At 49.9% G+C, this 19620-nt stretch overlaps 1 protein-coding gene across 1 annotated transcript in view; it reads right to left on the bottom strand.

Moving 5' to 3' along the window:
- Window positions 1–563: 563 nt before the first annotated feature.
- LOC119101063 (zwei Ig domain protein zig-8) overlaps window positions 564–19620 on the bottom strand; it is a 75288-nt gene continuing 56231 nt past the window's right edge. Inside the window, exons 4-6 of the mRNA XM_037224312.1 lie at window positions 10929–11106; window positions 6376–6473; window positions 564–696 (exon numbers count right to left, since the gene is read on the bottom strand). Of these exons, the coding sequence (XP_037080207.1) occupies window positions 584–696; window positions 6376–6473; window positions 10929–11106 (389 nt within the window). The 3' untranslated portion in view covers window positions 564–583. The remainder of the gene's footprint in view (window positions 697–6375; window positions 6474–10928; window positions 11107–19620) is intronic.

Raw genomic sequence — 19620 nt, 5'->3', positions numbered from 1 at the left:
CATAGTTTGAGCTTCAGGTATTTCCAGGACAGAACCAGCTACAACACGTGCATCTTACAACACTGTTGCTGTCCACAGCAGCATGCGGTGAGGACTGCCCACACAACGATGTACGAGTAACGTCGATCTCCTCACATCTGCCTTCACACATCCTCAGCCACAGTGCACTGTTCACAGTTCACTGCTATGCATCTGCACCGGGTTCTGTAACACGGCATTACGCAGTGCTCCCGCGCAAGGCGCAGTGTTCGCTGCGCGCCGAGACGGCGTGCCGACTCGCCGGCTCTGCGCACAGGGCACCTCACGCTCTGTCGAGAGAGCGCCGCACGCTCTGTCTGGGTCGAGTCCTTCCCGCCGCGCCGCACCGGCCGTTACGGCACGGCGGAGCTCGGAGAGCAGGCTACCGTCACGCGGAGCGGAGGGCGGCCTGCGTCACCTGTCACCCCGCGACCGCGTCGCCGTGCTGCCGGACTGCCGCCGCGGCCAAGGGCTCGTCCTCGCCGGCCCGGCGCCGGTCCCTGATATCGGCCGGCGGAGCGGCCCCTGCGAGCGGCCGTCGGGAGTGTGGGCGCTGAGCGGCGGCTCACCGCAGCAGGGGCCGCCCCGTCAGCAGCAGCAGCACCACCATCACCGCCAGGGGCCAGTCGAACCTCGTGCCGTTCGCCGCGTTGTGCTGCATGGCCGCCGGATGTTCGCCTGAGAAATGCAGGCACGTGCTCACGGCAACGACCAAACTTGGAGTGGGAGAGGGTTGAACCACCGGCATTGGCAAACTCGGTCCGCGCGCACGCCGGGCCGGCATTATAGGCGATTTATGTGCACTGGCGTAGAATCTCCCGGCCGAATCTTCCTTCTTTCTAATGCAATCAGCGGCGGGTGTCAGAAATATGTGCGATCGTTTAAGCCGACAGCGAGGACAAAACGATAGCGGCAATCAGCGGTCATTCATTTGTCCGGAAGCATTTATGAGCTGCCGTTTTGCCCGAATCTGGCAGCGGCGAGAGAAATGGCCGGACGCCGAGGCCTTATTGGAGCAGTGTCGCGGCCGCCCCGACGACTGGCGCCGCCAACACAGTCCCACTCGGCGATTGGTTCATTTCGTACTAATGGATTGGCACTCAGACGGAGCGGGCAGACAAACATACTCGTTTGGGATCGCACCGGGCGATTCTTTTGGGGCAGCCGACGTTCCTGCAGCATAGTGGTGCAATGGAGCACCGCCGACCACGACTTTGAGGCCATGGTGAAATCAGGCACTTTTCTTGAGCTGTAACTTTCTCCAGTATTCAGTGCCAAGGTTTTGCTCACTACGCGGCTAGCCGGGTAATTAAAGAGAATTCGTCTAATCTTTCGGTTTTTCCGGAAGACTGCCCTGCAAGTATTTCAACCAAGCTATTGATACTGGCAGAAATGGAAAGTCCATTCGAGGCTTCTAACAATGATTTTTCAATAAAATTATTTTTTTCTCATCCATGGTATTGATAGCAGTATGCGCCGTGCGGATGAGAACACATGCCTCCTGGGAAAGAATTGCACCAATTAACGAGACGAAAACGGCCAGGACGGGCGGCAGGGATTGGGGCATCCGAGACAAACCAAACCACAAGAAACGTAATGCTTCAATAGCCAGCTAACCATCGGCCATTGCTCCGGTGTCAAGTTTCTTCACGTCGCCGACGGCAAATAACATTACGTAACATCACAGTGACGGGAAAAATAACGACACGGGTTCTCCTTGTTATATGATGCAACTGCGTAAAATTTGCCCTTATTATCAGCAAGAAAGGCCTTGATCTCCGTGTTCAGAGACTCCAAGCACGCTGGAAATCAATCAGTAAAGAAATCTTGAAAGCGCACGGCTCGACATCAGCGTTTTGAGGAAGTGCTAGCGTGTGTGATATTATTTGTTTTGACCTGGGCAGGAATATGCCAGTTGTGAGGCCATATTTAGTAGGTGTAAACTGCAACTGCAGTTGGGTCATTATGAGACGAACTTTTGTGAGAGCAAGATATGCACCAGTGAGAGGCTGATGACGTGGAAATAATGAAGGAATGCAAAGCTTGTCTCATAATTGGACATGTAGCAAATGATATGACAATGTTCACTCGTGCGTGCTTTTTTAGCTATCTCTGCAGAAGAATAAATTAGCACACGCAGCTGAAAAATTTAGTGCTGTAAAGATTATACTCTTGATGGCGAGCTTTAAAGATATCGTAAAAAATCACATTGTTGCCAACACATTGTATGCACAAATGTGTCACTGTTCTGAGGCGTCTGTACATAATGCTGCTTTAAGATTAAACCGTCCATTTTTGGCTTTTGGCCCAGCTTTTGAATCTTAACAAAGTAAAATACTGGCCGTCGCTGGCAGTGAATAATACAAAAATAATACACTACATACATCCAGCATGCGAAGTGTTTACTAGAACTTGCTTACTTCTTGTCACATGAAGCAGATCTATTACATTAAAATCAATAAATCTGATTGTTATTTCAGTGAGCAAGCTTCGATCATCTTATGGATGTCGCAGATTACTGTCACTGGTCTGCAGAATAATGCTATGATTTGCATTAATTTTAAATGTCATTGTTTTAATGTAAGTTGCACATATGCAACAAAATGTGCGTTGATTTCAGCTTGAATGTACGTACATTTAAATCACAATCTCTCTTTGCACTGAGCTTTTTGTGTTTGTGAACCTCTCACATTATGCAGTTGTGGCTAAGACCGGAAGTGAACGACTGCCAGTGAATTGAAGCTGTATATTACCTGACAAACTTTTCAAGGGCATGTTTCCATATGTATGGCTTCTTTTAGTTGTAACCTATGCTGTGAATTAGGGCATCAAAAAATTATCAGCCAAGTTGAATGCATGATACTGAGGTTAGCAGGAAGGATGCCCACAGCCCTTTTCTTATAAACAGAGCTCATAAGCTCGTAACATATTTTGTCCTCCATTTCTGACTTTTGCAAATTGGCACTATGAAATGCATGCATCCCAACTCGAATCACTTTAGCGAAATCATTGAGATTCGAACTAGGGTCTTCTGATTGCGAATCCAATGGTCTATCAACTGATGTTATCGAGAAAGACTGGTAAGCTCTGATGTCTTTCATTAACGCTGCTGTCCTTCCCAGTTAGCTCAGTGGTGGGACGCCAAATTCGCGAATACTGGCTGAAATCAGAATACTGTCCCGAATCCCAGCGAACATCACGCAGAGTTCGGGTTGCGTCGCGTATATGGTTAAAAGCCAAACATCCCCAAGTCCTTCTGATGACTCCATAACATCTGACAACGGTCGGAGAGATAACTGGTCGAAGCGTTGTACGCACACTAACACACCAGACGGGACCGATAGCCCGAACAGCTAATCCATTTGTGATTTTTGTATCTCAGCTCAATCCTTCCTTAAAACTCTGAAGCATTTGACATTTTCAGACCTAAAGCCTCATAAGCTAGATGGACCTCCAAATGATTTTTTGATCATTCAAGGAGGAAATGCCCAAATTAAGTGAGATGTAGTAGGCGTTACCTCGTTTTTCCTTCTCGGAGATCTTTACATAATGACGCAGCCTTAACGCCCACATCTGGACAAGGGCGTCCTTGACTTGAGATGGCGAGAGTATTGTTTGGGAAGACATAAGCAGAGTTTAGGTCTTTGCTTCCGCGAGTGGAACATCAAAACAGCTCAAAGATAGCTTGAGAAGTCCACACCCGACAGTCTCAAGCCAATGTTTATTAGCCATGTATGCGTATTGCTAAGCCTTTATGCCATGGGCCGGGCACCCGACCAAAATATACACCTATTTGATATGCAATTCGAGGTGCAGCAAGAAGTCTCCCGACACAGGCCAATGGTAGTTTACTTGGAGAAGTGAACGTAATTCAAACTAAACCACAAGGTGACTCAATGCAGTACCTGAAACGATGGCACAGGTTTGCATGGCTTTGGGCGATGCGGCCATGAGCTCAGACATTGTGAAGATGCCCGGTAGAATATTGGCGATTGCTCCGTAACGGCCCGCACCAACACTGTCCCCCTGACCGTCCCACTGACCGACATCGCCCGAGGCAACGATCCGTAAACCCCTCTGCCATCTCCCTGCGATGCATCTTATTCGGATTAGCGCGTCGATGGGTGATGATGCGTTACACGGAAGCCGCGGTGGGCAAATACGAGCGACCAGCACGCGTCCATCGACGTGACAGGAGCGTGGCCACATCAGCCAACACCCGGCTCAGTAAAGCAGCCGAGAGTCAACTAACGCGCCGCTCAACGAAACGTGGATAGGTGGCAAAGCACCCGGCGGGAAATATTTTGATATGTCGATGGTTAAGCGTGCCGTAAAAAATATCTGAGCCAATAGAGGATCGGAAGGCAAGGCAGAGTGAAGGCGAGTGGGCATATGGATTTATGGGAATCCTTTAACATGTATTTTAGCGTTCTCGTAATTAGCCCCACGACTGATGCACAGAGGTTAATTAAAATCCAAGCCTATGCCAGCAGAGTTTGATTAAGCATGTCACGGCGTGTTTAAACCCTGAATCCAGGAAATCATGTACACATCGGTATAGGATCTGATGTTTCGATGAAAAAGCACATGACGATGTGATCGCCTGAAACCAGCCGTAAAAAACCGATCGTAAGCGACCGGCGAGACAAAGCGTAAACTTGAACCAACTTGGGTACAAATGCATAGGTTCAGTGAATCTGATTCATGGACGCAGTCTATGATTTCACCTTGCGGTCTGTGCAACATTACGCCAGAATCACGCGAACCTTTCGATAAGCGGGCAGGTGTTCTCGGCGACGCCACCATTTTGTCACTACAATGACAAGGATTGTTTGAACAATATCCCTGAAATCTATCATCGAATCGTGGAGCACGGTGCTTTTGGATCAGGACATTTTAAAACCAGCTCGGGGCTTGTAACGCGTATAAGACGAGCTTGTTGTGTCCTCCACACAAACTGACTCAACTACTGCGTGATAACTATGACGATGACTGCAGGCTCTGAGCCCGCTGGCACTGACTGCACGTCTCTCGCGGCCCCAGAACAGCCCAATCACCAAAAGGAGAAAGCTTGGAGCGTAGGAAGGTTCAATAGTCATACTGCCTTGCTGGGAGATACTGCCAGTGTGTGCAATTCATTTTTGTCTTTATTAAAGCGAGAGCTGTTTTCACGAAACGATCGGCTTTTGTGACAGTGCGACATTGATTGTCACATAATTTGTGTGGCGAAATCGCTAGTACGGGTTTTCTTCGAGAGGATGGTAAGCAATGGCGCAGTCGGGATGGGTGGAATCATCGAGCTTTATCCACCCCTCCCCCCGACGTCTAGTTCGAGCGGAGTTTGTAACCACGAAACGCTACTGAACATAATTCTAGCATCTATACGTCAGGCAAGCTTTTTTGTTTTAAATCTCTTAGATACTACCATGGGAAGCAACATGTACAACCCAACAGCCGTAAATTAGTAACAAGACAAGCAGATAATCGAAAGAGCATGTACGGTAGGCAGCTAAAACAATTGGTTAAGACGCGAGGGCAAACCAAGCAATCAATTTTGATAACTCACTGACATGCTAGATACTGCATTGATTAAATAGGTAGACAGGGGATAAACACACGCACGTTTTCGTCATAAGCTTTGACTTATCGACAATTAAATGTTTCTAGGTTATGAAGCTGTCAAGTCAGCTAGTCTTGTGTTTAAATGTAGCGGACATTACGCAGTTGGGGCTGAATGTGAAAATTATTTCGTTTCTTGAGCGACTTCCGCGCCCATTTCCGTTCCTTCATATCAAGCACGATGTCTTCTCAGGAGCAACTTAACAGTTCAACGAAATCAGGTCTTAACACCTCAAAACGTTCATAAGCTTCCTCCGAGTAATCTAGACTTTCAAGGACTGCAATGCGTTAGGGGTTCCGCAAAAGCGGCCAGAAGCGGTTAGACGGAAATATAAAATGAGTTTACCGTTGCTCTCAGGGGAGGAGCCGAAATGAAATTAGAGGCCACCTCCAGATACAAAAACAAATATGCCCTTATCTACCGTACTGTTCCAGTCGGTGCCAGTGCGTGATATGGCTTGCCTTTGCTTAGTCCAAGGTTTCAACCTAGCATACTGAGCTAAATTTAGTTATACTAGTGAGCGTACTGTCACGGTTACAGGCCAAGTGGATAGCTCGATGCAAACATATGGCAGCTGCAAACGAATGCTACCGACCAGCGAGACTGACCGCGATCATTTCTGACCTTCCGGCAGCGAGCTCATACGGTTTCCCTGCCTGCAGTGTTTGGAAATGGGCCGACATGCGCTGCGTTACGCTGGCGTTGCGCCCGTGGCCGCCGCACCGCTGATGACGTACCATTGATGACGTGCAGGACCGCCCAGACGGGGACGGTGCCGGCCGGGTCGCACGTGTAGTTCCCCGAGTCCGACGACGCCACGCCGGTGATGTGGAGCCTGCAGCGGAGGAGGCCGTGTCAGCCCTGCCGGCCATAAGCTCGCCACGGTTGTTTTCCGCCATCGGCTTCACCGCGAGGCGCGCCGTCACTACACCGCCCCGACAGAAGGCATTGACGCTGTTTAAACCCACTCGTCCGTCCTGGATGAGGTGTCGGCGGCGTGATGCGGGGGGAGTGTTCCAAGTTTGGGACGGGGCCCGGGACCGTGCAAAAGCTGCTGTATAGAGACGACGCGTGATGACGGCCATCTTGGAGCTGGCGTCCACCCGTGCCCAGTCGTGTCACGTGTGTCCTGCCGTGTCTAGCCGTGTCACACGTATCCAGCTGTGTCTAGCCTTGTAACACGTGTCCAGCCGTGTCCAACCGTGTCACACGTGTCCAGCCGTGCCTAGCCGTGTCACACGTGTCCAGCCGTGTCCAGCCGTGTCACACGCGCCCAGCCATGAGCAGCGCCCATCTGGCGTGTCATGAGAGTCGTCGTTCGTGGTGTCAAACTGGAATGTCGGCTGTGCTATTTCCATCGCGGTGACCTGGGATATCCATTGGTAACACCACGAGGCTGATCCCGCCGTCACCCAACACGCTGAGCCCTGTGGCCACGCAGTTCGCTTTCCCGTGACATACCCTCCTCACACATCCATACACGGCCGGCAACACTGAAGTACTACATGTGATGGACACGTATGTAAATATGGGTTTTGACGTCTGGCCAGTGATATGGGGACAAGCTCCAAAAGAACAAGGAGAAGACGATTCGCACTACATCTTAAGTAACTGGATAATGCGGCCATTTAATCTGATTGAGTCAATGGGTCCATTGCTATCCTTTTTCACTCATACGACCAAATACGGACCCTAAAATCCAAGCATGCCGTACGTATTCTGGTCTGAGAGAAGACACATTCTGAAAAATATCGGAAGGCAATGGTCTAGAACATCCCAATAAATACTCCCAAACACTAGTTTAATGTGAAAGCGATCAGAATCGCCATCGACGGCTAACAACTACAGGAAGACAACATGGGCTACAGCCGTCATAATTATCGCCGAATGTTGTGGTTTATGAAGCGAAATGATTCGCAAGAAGAGCTTAACGGCACGCCGTCCTTGAAAATCCCACCCTGACTGTTATAACTTGGCATATGGCAAAGTGGCATCACTGCGCCGATGAATAGCGGCAAAACACACTCCACTGCCCACACACACTGTCAGTGCGATGCATTTGTCGCGTATTTAAAACCAAGTTGATATGCCCAAGACTGCCCGCCCGTGGAGCCCATCACTCGCTCAGCGTCGGGCATCACGCACGCGGCGCACCCCGTTATCGGTCCCGATCGGCCTGCGCCGGCGTCCATCTGTCTCCACCCGTCGCCCCTCATCTCGGCCCGGCCGCCGTCTTAATGCAGTTCTGCTGTCGCCAGCCGCGCCGTCCCCGGCCAGCCAGGTTTGCCTGGAACACGCACACGCCGACCGCCGCAGGCATTGACCCGACTGCTCCGCCGCGCCGGGGCCCAGCCGCCACCCGACGGCTCCGCCGCGCCGGGGCCCAACCGCCGCCCGACGGCTCCGCCGCGCCAGGGCCCAGCCGCCGCCCGACGGCTCCGCCGCGCCAGGGCCCAGCCGCCGCCCGACGGCTCCGCCGGGCCCCACCGACGCCGTCGCTCCGTGAACAGCCACTTGACAGCGCACCAGAAAATACAGGGTGCTCTCTTTCGCTTGCTTTTTCTGTTCCTGCTTTGAAACCAAAAAGGTTGTGTCCATTGGGGTTAGTACCAGGCGAGCAACGGAAGCGTGGAACGGGAGCCACCGAACGAGAGGAGGTTCCAGTATAACCCGGGTTGCGGAAGTGAAGCTCCGTAAAAAGTATTGAGAAGGGGGTTTTACCCAATTTTTTTTAAGATGGCAGATCGAGTCCGCAAGAAATAAAGAGGGTCCAGTTAAAATGTCTCTCCCAGCTGTGTCCCTTTTCTAATGTCTTCAGCAAAATGCAACGGGGTCGACGTGTTATCGAGTCACTAATAGGGGTGGGGGTGGGGGTGGGGGTTGCATGGCACCCTCGTGGAGATACGAAGTTTTGCACATGCTGAGTTAGTTGAACACCTGGTGGTCTGCTGCGGGAACACCACGGCAATTGCACCTACTGGTCTGCTGCGGGAACACCATCGCAATAACACCTGCTGGTCTGGTGCGGGAACACCACCGCAATAACACCTGCTGGTCTGGTGCGGGAACACCACTGCAATAGCACCTGCTGGCCTGCGGCGGGAGTGCCACCGCGATAATGAAGTCCGGTATTCGAGCTCCCCAACCGCCGAAGCAAGCGACATACACGACGCATTATCAAGCAGCGGAACAACGCTGTGTCCGACGACGTGGACACAGTGTTGTGTGCCGACGGCGAAAACAAGCACTACCAGACGACGTTGACAACACCTTATCAGACAATGCAGATACAGACAATGTAGACAACGCAGACAATGCAGACAACGCAGGAGTGCACCACGGGTAACGCACGATAGAACAGGGATTACAGTTCACAAACATATCGGGAATACGCTCAAGACTTCCAACAGGCTGTACACAGCACATCACCAGGTCCTCGGAAACTGTGTTACCTGAGACTTACCACTGTTTGCAACGGCCGGGTACGGAGCATCTGACTGGAACATCATAGTAAAATCGCGGACTTTTCATAGCGTGGTCTCTTGACTTATTGGGGCATGGAACTTGCCTGTGGCGCGATGATCAGAGAAACAAATCGCATACATTTGTTGGCGCACGCTTGTGCACGCACCACTGGGTTTTAAATAGGTCAAAGTTGAAGACAGTCAAACAGCCTTGCTCCTTGCCGACCCTGGGCAGCCCGCCGTCCCGCCCTCCTAACGAAGAATGCTTCCATTTGGGCGACAGCGCCGCAACAATGCTAATGTTCAGCCTCTGGCGAGCGTTAAGCCGCACCTGTATGGTTTACCTTCCGCAACTGCTAGCGTACGCCAGCTACGTCTGGGGAAGCAATAAATCAGCTTTGAAATGTGTCGCTACGCACAGCGAACGGCTCAAAGGCCGCTGTGAAAGCCGCAGACCAGACCGTAGCCTCCTGAAACAGGCAAACCCGTCAACGCTCTAAATCCGAAAAAGACGGCAGGGCGGGAACACCCACCTCTGTGCAGATACGGTCAACTACACGTCGAGAGAGAGAGAGGGAGAGAGAGAGAGAGAGAGAGAGAGAGAGAGAGAGAGAGAGAGAGAGAGAGAGAGAGAGAGAGAGAGAGAGAGGAGAGAGAGAGAGAGAGAGAGAGAGAGAGAGAGGGAGAGAGAGAGAGAGAGAGAGAGAGATAGAGAGAGAGAGAGAGAGAGAGAGAGAGAGATAGAGAGAGGAGAGAGAGAGAGAGAGAAGTTTCGAGCTTCGGCTGGAAAAAAAAAGGGGAATAGCATCCTTCATCGGAGGGCGGGTGTACTTCCGTGGGGCAGAGATCAGTGGTCTGCTTCCCTCCCACTCCCCACCCCGCCCGCAACAACCGCCCCCTCCCCGACCCGGCTTCCGCGGTCGGCGTCGATACGACTGAACCGCCGACGCGACGAGGTGACGCGGCATGCCAAGCGGCTCCGCCGCGGGCGACGTCGCAAGACGTGGCCGTTTTCCCCGGCCGCATCGAAGACGACGGTGGAGCTGCAGACTGCCTATGGCCCCGCTCGAGCCTCTTTGCAGGCCGATCGCCGAGTTCGTCGGGAGTTTCCCGGGAGTTCCACAAATCACTGCCGGCCACTGCGGGGGACGACCGCCGCCCGGTTCTGTGAGGCTCAGTGCGGTGCGCCCGCCAGCTGGCCCTCGGCGGCCCGTGTGTGGGCCGGTGCTGGGCAAGGGGACGGGAGGCGCCCGCAGCCTGTAATGGTGGGTTAATTACCCACGGCCGGGCCCCAAGGCCAGTCGACTTGATTGCCACTCCGGCCCGCGCACGCCACCGAATGCGACGCGGTGCGCGGCACCTCGACGGCGGCAGGAGGCCGGGCTCTCTGAGAGCGGCCGGCCGCCGCCCGGCCTTCCAATGAGACTGTCGTCGCACTGCGACCGACCGGCCTGCGGCAAAAACTTACCAGGCCGCCGCACAGTCGGCCGGGGCTCGACCATCTGGCCTAGCAGCGGCGATCAACACCGGCGGCGCTGACAAAATAGCGGCTGGCACCGAAAACAGGCCGCCTAACGCCTTATCGGCTGTCAGTCTTCCAGCCAGAACCGAACGGCCGTCGCTTGGTCTGTTGCTCGAAAACTCGCCCCCGACTGCATCGCGGCGACGGCAGAGAGGCCCGAAAGACTGGCGCCAGCCGATGCGAGCGGCCCCGGGGGCTCACTGACCTGCTGAAGGTATGCCTCGACCTGCTGAAAGTGTGGCTCGACTCGCGGGTGCTCACTGACCTGCTGAAGATATGGCTTGACTTGAGGGTGCTCACTGACCTGCTGAAGGTGTGGCTCGACTCAAGGTGCAGTCGCTCCTGACCCCGATAGTTGATGACGCGGCCGTTGTGGTACCAATAGATGGAGCTGGTGTCGTGGCTGACATGGCAGGTCAGGTTAACGTCACTGCCAGAGTTGACGTGCTGCTCCCGGTTGCCCAGGATCCGCGCCCTGGGAACTGACGTCAAACGCGTGCGCGTCAGCTGGCGGCTATCCTGTGCTAAAGCCTGCCACAGGGTACGTATGGATTGCCTGAGGCCCTGTTCCGTGCACGACCCACAGCGCTCCCACGTCGCCAACTCCGACGGCGAAGTGCTTTCGGGACGCCATAACAGTACGCTGTTGACACCACGACAAAATAAACACTCCGTGATGATAAGGCACCCGCTCCTCCACTGCCGTTGCTGCCCCGTTCTGCCATGCCTGCAGCCGACGGTGAGTCGGTGGTCGTCTGTGCGCGGCGGGGCGCCGTCCGGGCCCAAACCGGGCCCACGGCCTGGAACCAGCCAACCAGAAAACCCATACCGATCAGCGGCAAGGCGTGAGCAGGTGCCCCCCCCCCCCTCCCCTTCCCCCGCTCCCGACCCCGCCTTGCCGCCGCCACCGGTTGAGTTAATTAGGAGTCGGAAACTGATTAGGCTCGGGCACGAGATCCTATGCATCCGTTCCGAGTCTGACATGAGGCAGACCTGATCCGGAGTCGGATACGGCTTTCCTGGAGTAGGAACTTCCCTCAGCACCCAGGTGTGCAATTAATTGGTATGACAAGTCTTCAGCCAACCAGGAAGCTGGCTGAGTGATGGCGACATTTTGCCAATTCACTCGCACGCGGACTGTCCTGCTATTGAACAGTTGGAGAGCCGAACGTTCGGTGCTCGCAAATGAGGAGCCATTCTTCACAGCGATGACATTTCTAGAGTTTGGTCGTTGATGAACGCGGACGTCCGCTGCCAATGCGTCTGTCACCATAAGCGGGGCCCGGCAGACGGGCAACTCCCTCAACGGGCGACACTGCAGGTGAAAGAGAACCGTCGCACACGGCAGGCCGCCCTGACGGCGCAAAGATGTCATATTCACGCGAAACACGGCGACACGAATCCGATGCGGATCTTGCATTTAAAAAAAGTCGGCACTGCCAGTTATGAAATGTTTTCCCCACATTAGTTCGCTGGTAAATCGTCGACAGACTCAGCGTCATCCGGTAATAAATCGTCGACAGACTCAGCGTCATCCGCTGATAAATCGTCGACAGATTCAGCGGCTTCCGCTGATAAATCATCGACAGACTCAGCGTCATCCGCTGATAAATTGTCGACAGACTCATCGTCATCCGCTGACAAATCATCGACGGACTCAGTATCCACAGCGTCCACAGCGTATGCGATGGCAGACCGAGTCAGTTCCAATTAAATAGACAATATGCTGGTTCACTGAAGTGGTCTTGGTCGGGAGCACGAAGTATGGGTACAATTATACTTAGAACCGGCCACCTAACATCTTATTTGAATTTTGAGTACACTGGCCCTGAAGGCGGGTCAGGCTGCGTCCAGTGATCTTTAGCGTGAGATTATCCTCAGGACGAAGCCAGCTGTTTTGGTTTTGCAAGTTGATCGTGGGGTAAAGCATCGAAATTATTTGTAGGTTTAGAGGTAACGTGAGCTCCCTCTCAAACCTATCATATCTGTCATACAGTGCTGATGCACTGCATACCTTGTTGAAAGATACACTGTGATACATTTTGCACATTTTTATGCATATACTGTCATATATTGCACGCAAATATCTCGTATTTGCAGGCTTTATCATTGAGATGGCTTTGTCGTTAAGACGCAAAAATCATTTAACCTTCGCCCTGACTTGATATTTTTCATAACGCGGAGCGACGGGGGTGGGGGATGTGACCCCCAAAAAAGAAAGGACTTCACAGAGAACATCAATGGATTGGGCTCAGTTTGAGCTCGTAATTGGAAATGACCTTTATGTGGCTTGATCAATAACTGACCCCATTATAACAGGTCAAAGGTTAGAGGCTTTCCAAAAACCGATCTCTTTTAGCTTTACATACTTGTATGCACGACGCCATGCCCGGCAGTGGCACACAAATAAAAATGAAGTGCTGTTTTTTGGGGGGTGAGATCAAGAAGAACACGACTTCTGAAGTAAAGCGGCAACACACGTCTTCTGGATGGTGAAGCGACCGTAACACCGTCACCCCAAACGCCACCACTGACCCCACTGGCCGCGCCCTGGTCTTGGCGTCAGGCTCGACCCTAACAGCGGGTCATCGTCTGGCGGCCGTTCTGTCGGGTGCAGCTTCCGTCAGATCGCGCGGGAGGGAAGAAGGCGCCGGGTCACTGGCAATGCCGACGAGCGGCCCGCCAACAGCAGCCTTTCCCGTCCTGGCATCCCAGCGGGAAATCAGGGAGGCAATGGTGCGCCTCCCACTGGGAGCGGCTGGCCGACCGCCGGTCCGGGTCGGAGGCCGCCAGGAGTGGCCAGTTCTGGTCACGCCCGTATGACGGCCGACTCACGCAGGCTGGCACACATGCGGTTTCTGGAAGACGGCCAAATCAGCGCTGCTGAGATTTACTACTACAAAATAGCAGCAGGGTAGCCTGAGTAACAAATCAGTATTTTACGTCCATGCATTAGGCAACGAGCCTTGAGCGGAAGAAGCCTAAAAGTACTAAATACATGATGGCCTGGTGAGGACCTTGCGTGGAGGGAACATCCACATGGTAGGCACGGATTCGAATCCCGTTAGAGCGATGGCTTCTGGGTGCTAATGTAACCACCGCGGTCTCGGGTGTTCCATAAAAGGGGTTTGTGACATGTGTCACGTTCTCGTTTGCCGAAACGGCTGAAGTGTATGAACGTAGCTCAGAAATCGGACAGCAGCAGGTTTAAATGGTTTTAACGGTGCCGTGGACAACATCGTTTTTCATTTGGATGCCTAGAGTCTTGCGACACATGGTGCTGATTCATGGGAACTTAAAAAAGTGGGGAAGTGCATGTCATTCACGAAAAACTCCATTCGTTTAGCTTGTATGATTGTTTATTGGTTAAATTGGGTGTGTTTAACGCTTCAGTTTCCAAAAAGACACTCCTGGGGGTATTTTGACCAAGCTTTATATTGGCAGCAATGACAAATCTACGTGGGACTTTTAAAAACGATTATCAAAAAAACCTTGTCAACTATTGCTGCATGCGTGGCAGAGGTGCAAACACACTGTTAGGAAAAAATTGCACCAATCAGCGGGACGGAGCGACAGGACGTGTGATAATGAATGGCGCATCCAACACAAACTAAAACTACACAGAACACCATGCTTTCATGGCCTGCTAACGATAGGCCATTGCTTTGGGGGCAAGTTTCTTCACTTAACAGGCGACAAATAACGTCAAATAACTTCAGTGACTGGATGAATAACAACGCGCATTTCTCCTACCATAGAAAAGACGCGACTGCGTGATTTTAACCTCGCTATGAGCAAGGAAGGCCTTGGGCTCCGTGGTCGAAAACTCGAAGCACGCTGAGAGGCAATCAGTACAGAAATCTTAAAAATACGTTCCGACATCACTGTGGTCTGGCAAGTGCTAGGGTGCATTATGTCAGTTATTTTTACTTGGACGATTGTCTTGGAACCCTTTTACTTAGAATTCTCAGACCATATTCAGTGCCAGTAGTTTAAACTGCAGCTGCAATTGGGGCGTTAGAAGATGAGCCTCATTCAGAACAACATATGTACCAGTTAGAGGCTGACGACATGAGAAGGCGATGTCTGTTTAATGACTGGAAATGTCTGAACTAATAAAATACCAATACTTACTTGTTTTGTTTCGCGTTTATAGCTACAGGGCAAGAACTAAGAACGTCCAACTGAGGCAACTAAATACTGAAAAAAATGCGCTCCACGTGTCATGTTTCAAAACATCCCAAGTTCAAGTTGCTGCCACCACATTATATGCATGAATGTGTCACTGCTTTTAACTGACAACATATAGCTCTGCTCCGGATGAAAGCCACCTATTTTTAATTAGGTCGCTTTGTGAGCCTTTACAGAATCAAATATCAAGTGTCGGCTACCGCTGGCATCACATGGTAATCAAAGAGCTTACCGCATGCTTGCAGTTAACAGCGCGTCTCCTACAAATTGTTCTATTCTTGTCATATGCATTATGTACATATTTCATTTGCATATATCCTTGATTTTATATTTTTGGGCAACCTTTCTATCATCCTATGATTGTTGCAAATTGCTGTCACACGTCTCCCGTAAATAGTTTAAAAAAAAAAAATGATTATCTGTATTGATGTGGAACGTTATTGAGGTGAAAGCTGCACATTCACATCACAATGTGCCTGTTCTTCAGCTTGAATGCACATATACTTACGGCTGCATGACCATCCGCCGTCGGCGCGCCCTAAAACTCCTGCATAAACTTATACAATCATGTTTCTTTGCACTCAACTCTAGACAGCTTGTGAACCTTCCACATTATACAATAATAGCTACGACTAGCTGTGAATGATACCAGTGAAGTGAACTGTACGTTAACCTTGCAAGCTTTACAAGAGCACGCTGGCTGGCAAACTTTACACGGGCATGCTGGCATGCTGGGCGTATGGCTGACTTCTGTAAATTGTATTGTATTTTGCAACTTTAGGTTAAGGAGGTGAAGTGTGCTCCTGGAAACATATGAAAAAATGCAAATTTTTTACACGACTGACAAATTTAAAATGCGACTAAATTGGAGCCTCGCTATACAAAACTTGCAACAGAAAACAACGCAACGGTCTGACATAAACAGCACATATCGTTATTCTGACAACCATTTATGGATGTGGGCCTTCCAAAACACACACCTTGAAACTTGTCCAGACATTGGCTACGACTGGCATATCAATTATCAGTAATATTGTAATCACGGCGTAGAGGTCAGCGGGAGTGATACAATATTTGTATCACCCACTGAAACTAGAAGCATATTTTGCGTTCCATTTCTGCCTTGTTTCCTTACCGTTGCAGGGGAAAAGCTAAGAATGCACGGCTCATAATTAAATGCGGCATGAGTGATGCTAGAGTTTAGAACAACAGCCCATGACCATTGCCTTTCAAGACCAGGTGGAAACATCGGTCATGATACAGGAAAGCACACCGATGGGGCGCTACCGTCGCCACACCGAGACTTGCGCACAAACATTTCACCATAGCTCACATCTCATACAATTTTTGAGTGATCATGAGGCTTATTGACATTTGACATTGACAATTATAAATGGTGCAAAATAGTGCAATATCCTGCACCTGACAACACTGCGTGAACACTAATACAGAAACATTTTGGCAATGAAGCCAATGTAATTTGTACCAAAACCTTAGGTGATGCGCAGGAAACCACCAGTATCACCAGCAATAGCAATAGCCCATGCGATCGCTGGCAATAAGGCTAGATTGTATTAACTGTCTGAGTATGTAGGCATTCAGCGTGGCATTCTTGCGAGATTCCTCTTGTCTGAAAACCCGGAAAGAATATGGAGAGAGCTGAAATGAGTGTAATTCCGGTGAATTAAAAGATTACCATTAGGCTTTCAAGTTTTGCCCACTCACTCTGACGAAAATGAACTTAATTAGCATTACATCATCAGTTCACTGCCGGCCACAGACATCATCTAATGCTAACTGGAGAGGTCCCAAGCAGCAGGAAAAGCGTTACTGCCATTATAGTGCCGACTGATAATCTATGGTACTAGAACCATTCAACTGTATCCAGTACATTGCCGGATGAAATATAAACATTGGCCTAAATGAGCAATCGGTAACACAAATACAATCCAATCTAAGAAGTGTGATGCTAAAATGTGTTATCTGTTCAACTCTACTTGAGGGCATTGCTTTCGCATTTTCAGAAGAGAAAGTCACACATGACTGAAAGGAACAACTTTTCGAGGCACACCACATGCAAATAGTGAATTAAAATGAACTCAGTTAGCATAATATATACAACTGGCATACACAAAACAGACTAGCTCTAAATGTGAACTCGGAGTGCCCCAAACATGAGCAACAAATATTGCTATGCCCATGCCCATAGTAATAAGCTGGGACGCAAAAATAATTGAGAACAAATACGTAGTGCATTAGGTGATCAAAAGGTATGTGGTCTGTACGCATCAGGCCGAGCTGAGAAGCGTGATTTCTGTGCACCATACCTGCTCTCCTACATGTAAGATTCCTGACACCCTTGCAGAGTACAAACGCACGCATAAGATTAAGGGCAACAATTAAGGGCACACCAAATTAGCTTATCAACAAAATGACCCTCATTTCCATTGCAAAGGCTGCCGAAACACATCACGGATGTCGCTTGACGTTAACTGGGGATGTCCCGAGCGTGGACATTTTTTACATATTACTGTAATAGTGTCCAGACGATAAAACAAGGTAATATAAATACACAAAGGTATGGTGCATTGGCTGACATTAAATTGTGTGGCCCGTATTGAAGACTTGGGATAAGCCCCTTCTCAATCCTTCCGTAAAGCTATGCACAAATACTTTGTTTGCACAATGGCTGCAGTCGTGAAAATTTGCTGCCAGCGCTGACGCACTCCCCTGTCGGAAGCTCATTTGCAGACGCTGACGATCCGTCCGCGACATGAGCGAAAAATTGGAGGTGAAAGCCGTTTTGGGGTCACTCGATAGCTTTGTGCTGCCTGCAAACATTTGGGATACTTAAAATATCTCGCCAATGGAAACTTATTTGTACACACAGAACACTGTTAGGTGTGGATCGAAATTCTCTACAATCCTATGTGCACAATGAAAACTCCCAATTCGACTAAACACACTTCCTTTAACATCTTATGTAACAGCTGTCTTTGTTCTGGTCTAGCACAAAACCCTCTAACGAAAACGTGACACATAATGGCATTTGGATAGGCCTTTTTTGGTGGCTTTTAGAAGCTCACTTTTATAATTAAGCGTTGTATTTTACTGGCAATCCACGCCGGGTGCCGATTCGGTCTGGTGAGATCAGCGAACCCACTGGACTGATTTGGACGGGCCAAGCCTTAATCGCGAACTGGTGGGCCGAAGCAACTTCTAACTTTGGATAAATCGTTTCGAATAACATCAGCGGCGTGCTTGGTGTGGGAGGAGGTGAGGTTTACCTGAACTTGCTGCTCACCCTTCAGTCGGCGTTCCCGGTAGCTCAGCTGGTCAGAGCACCTGTCTTCCGGCTGAACCTTCAGTGGCGGGAAAGGTTCGAGTCGCTTTACGGCCTCTTGATTTATCCCAGACGGTGCTAGCCCGCGGCTAGTGGCACGGGGCCGCGCTCAAATTCAAGTGGCTTCAGAGGACAGGAAAGACCGTGCAAAACATTGCGACACGTTATAATTTCGTCGCACACTTCTACTGTAAGCCTGCATGGCGAGGTCAGGGCTCACGCAAGAAGCACTGCTCAGTGCACGCCAAGATTCCAGAAATCCATTTGATCCAGAGGTGCGAACTAAATCCTGGAGCTAAAAACATTCTCAATCACTTCGATGTTTGCCGGCGTTGTATGTAGAGCATGACTGCTGAATATTATATATTACTGGCAAGCTGTTGCTACGCAAAATGGATTGCACGTTACATAAAATACATAAGATGCATGTCAATGCATGAATTTAAGCTTTTGTCGTCACGTAAGTTGTTAAGTGCCTTTGCAAGGGGCATTAAGCGTACAGGAAAAGGCTCCAATAGCCTTATTCCTCGTAAAATAATGAAGCTGATATGGACTGATATTTGATATATATATATATATATATATATATATATATATGTATATATATTTGATATATTTATATGTATCGATATTTTGGCTGCATACATTTATCGAAACGAGTATCAGTATTGTGAATTCAAAATCGCCTGCCGATACTACTGGATTTTTTCAGTTCTTTTTATTTGCAAACAGGGAGACACAGTTTTTACAGGTCACCAACACTCATGGGATTGGACAAGGAGCAAGTGCGAGCCATTACTACGATGCGGTGTATATCCAACAAAGAACTGAATACGCGAAAAATACGTACACATGAGAACAACTTCAAGCAAACAGGCAGAATATGAGCCACCAATAAATTGAAGTATCCAGATAAGGCCTTACCGTACCGGGCCAATCATGGCCGATTGTGGTTAAGGGATCAGTACCTTGATGTGTCATGCGTGCTTGCTGAAAACCATTCATGTATGAGTGGTGCCCAAGGCGTTATGCGCGATGGCAGGTTAACTGAAATCATTTGCACGTGTAAATGATGCGTGATGCGTGATGTTCGTTCACATGAATTTGTTTGCATGCAAACGTATTTTTCGCTATTTTAATTCTTACTGGGATATACACTGCATCGTAGAAATATCTGGCAATTGCGCTTTATTTAATCCCCTGAATGCTGGTGGCCTTTAAAAACTGTGATTCGCTTTTATTCTACGAGAAAGATGGCTATAATGACTGTCCTATTTTGCTGTCAATGGGGAATACAGAACTTAAAAATGGAGGCGAAAAAGTACATTTGACATCACGTAAAACGTTGCAACGCATAGTAACGTTGGCCCCTCCACCCATATTATAATGCCTATATCCCCCTTTCCAGCAACGCTTCACACCCATCCCATGCTGTAATAGTTGCATTTGTCTCCAGGAATTC

This window comes from Pollicipes pollicipes, unplaced genomic scaffold (assembly GCF_011947565.3).
Source record: "Pollicipes pollicipes isolate AB1234 unplaced genomic scaffold, Ppol_2.1 Scaffold_4881;HRSCAF=5763_pilon_pilon_pilon, whole genome shotgun sequence".
Classification (NCBI taxonomy): Eukaryota; Metazoa; Arthropoda; class Thecostraca; order Pollicipedomorpha; family Pollicipedidae; genus Pollicipes; species Pollicipes pollicipes.
The sequence above is the reverse complement of the archived record's forward strand: the minus strand, read 5'-3'. Positions and strand labels throughout refer to the sequence as shown.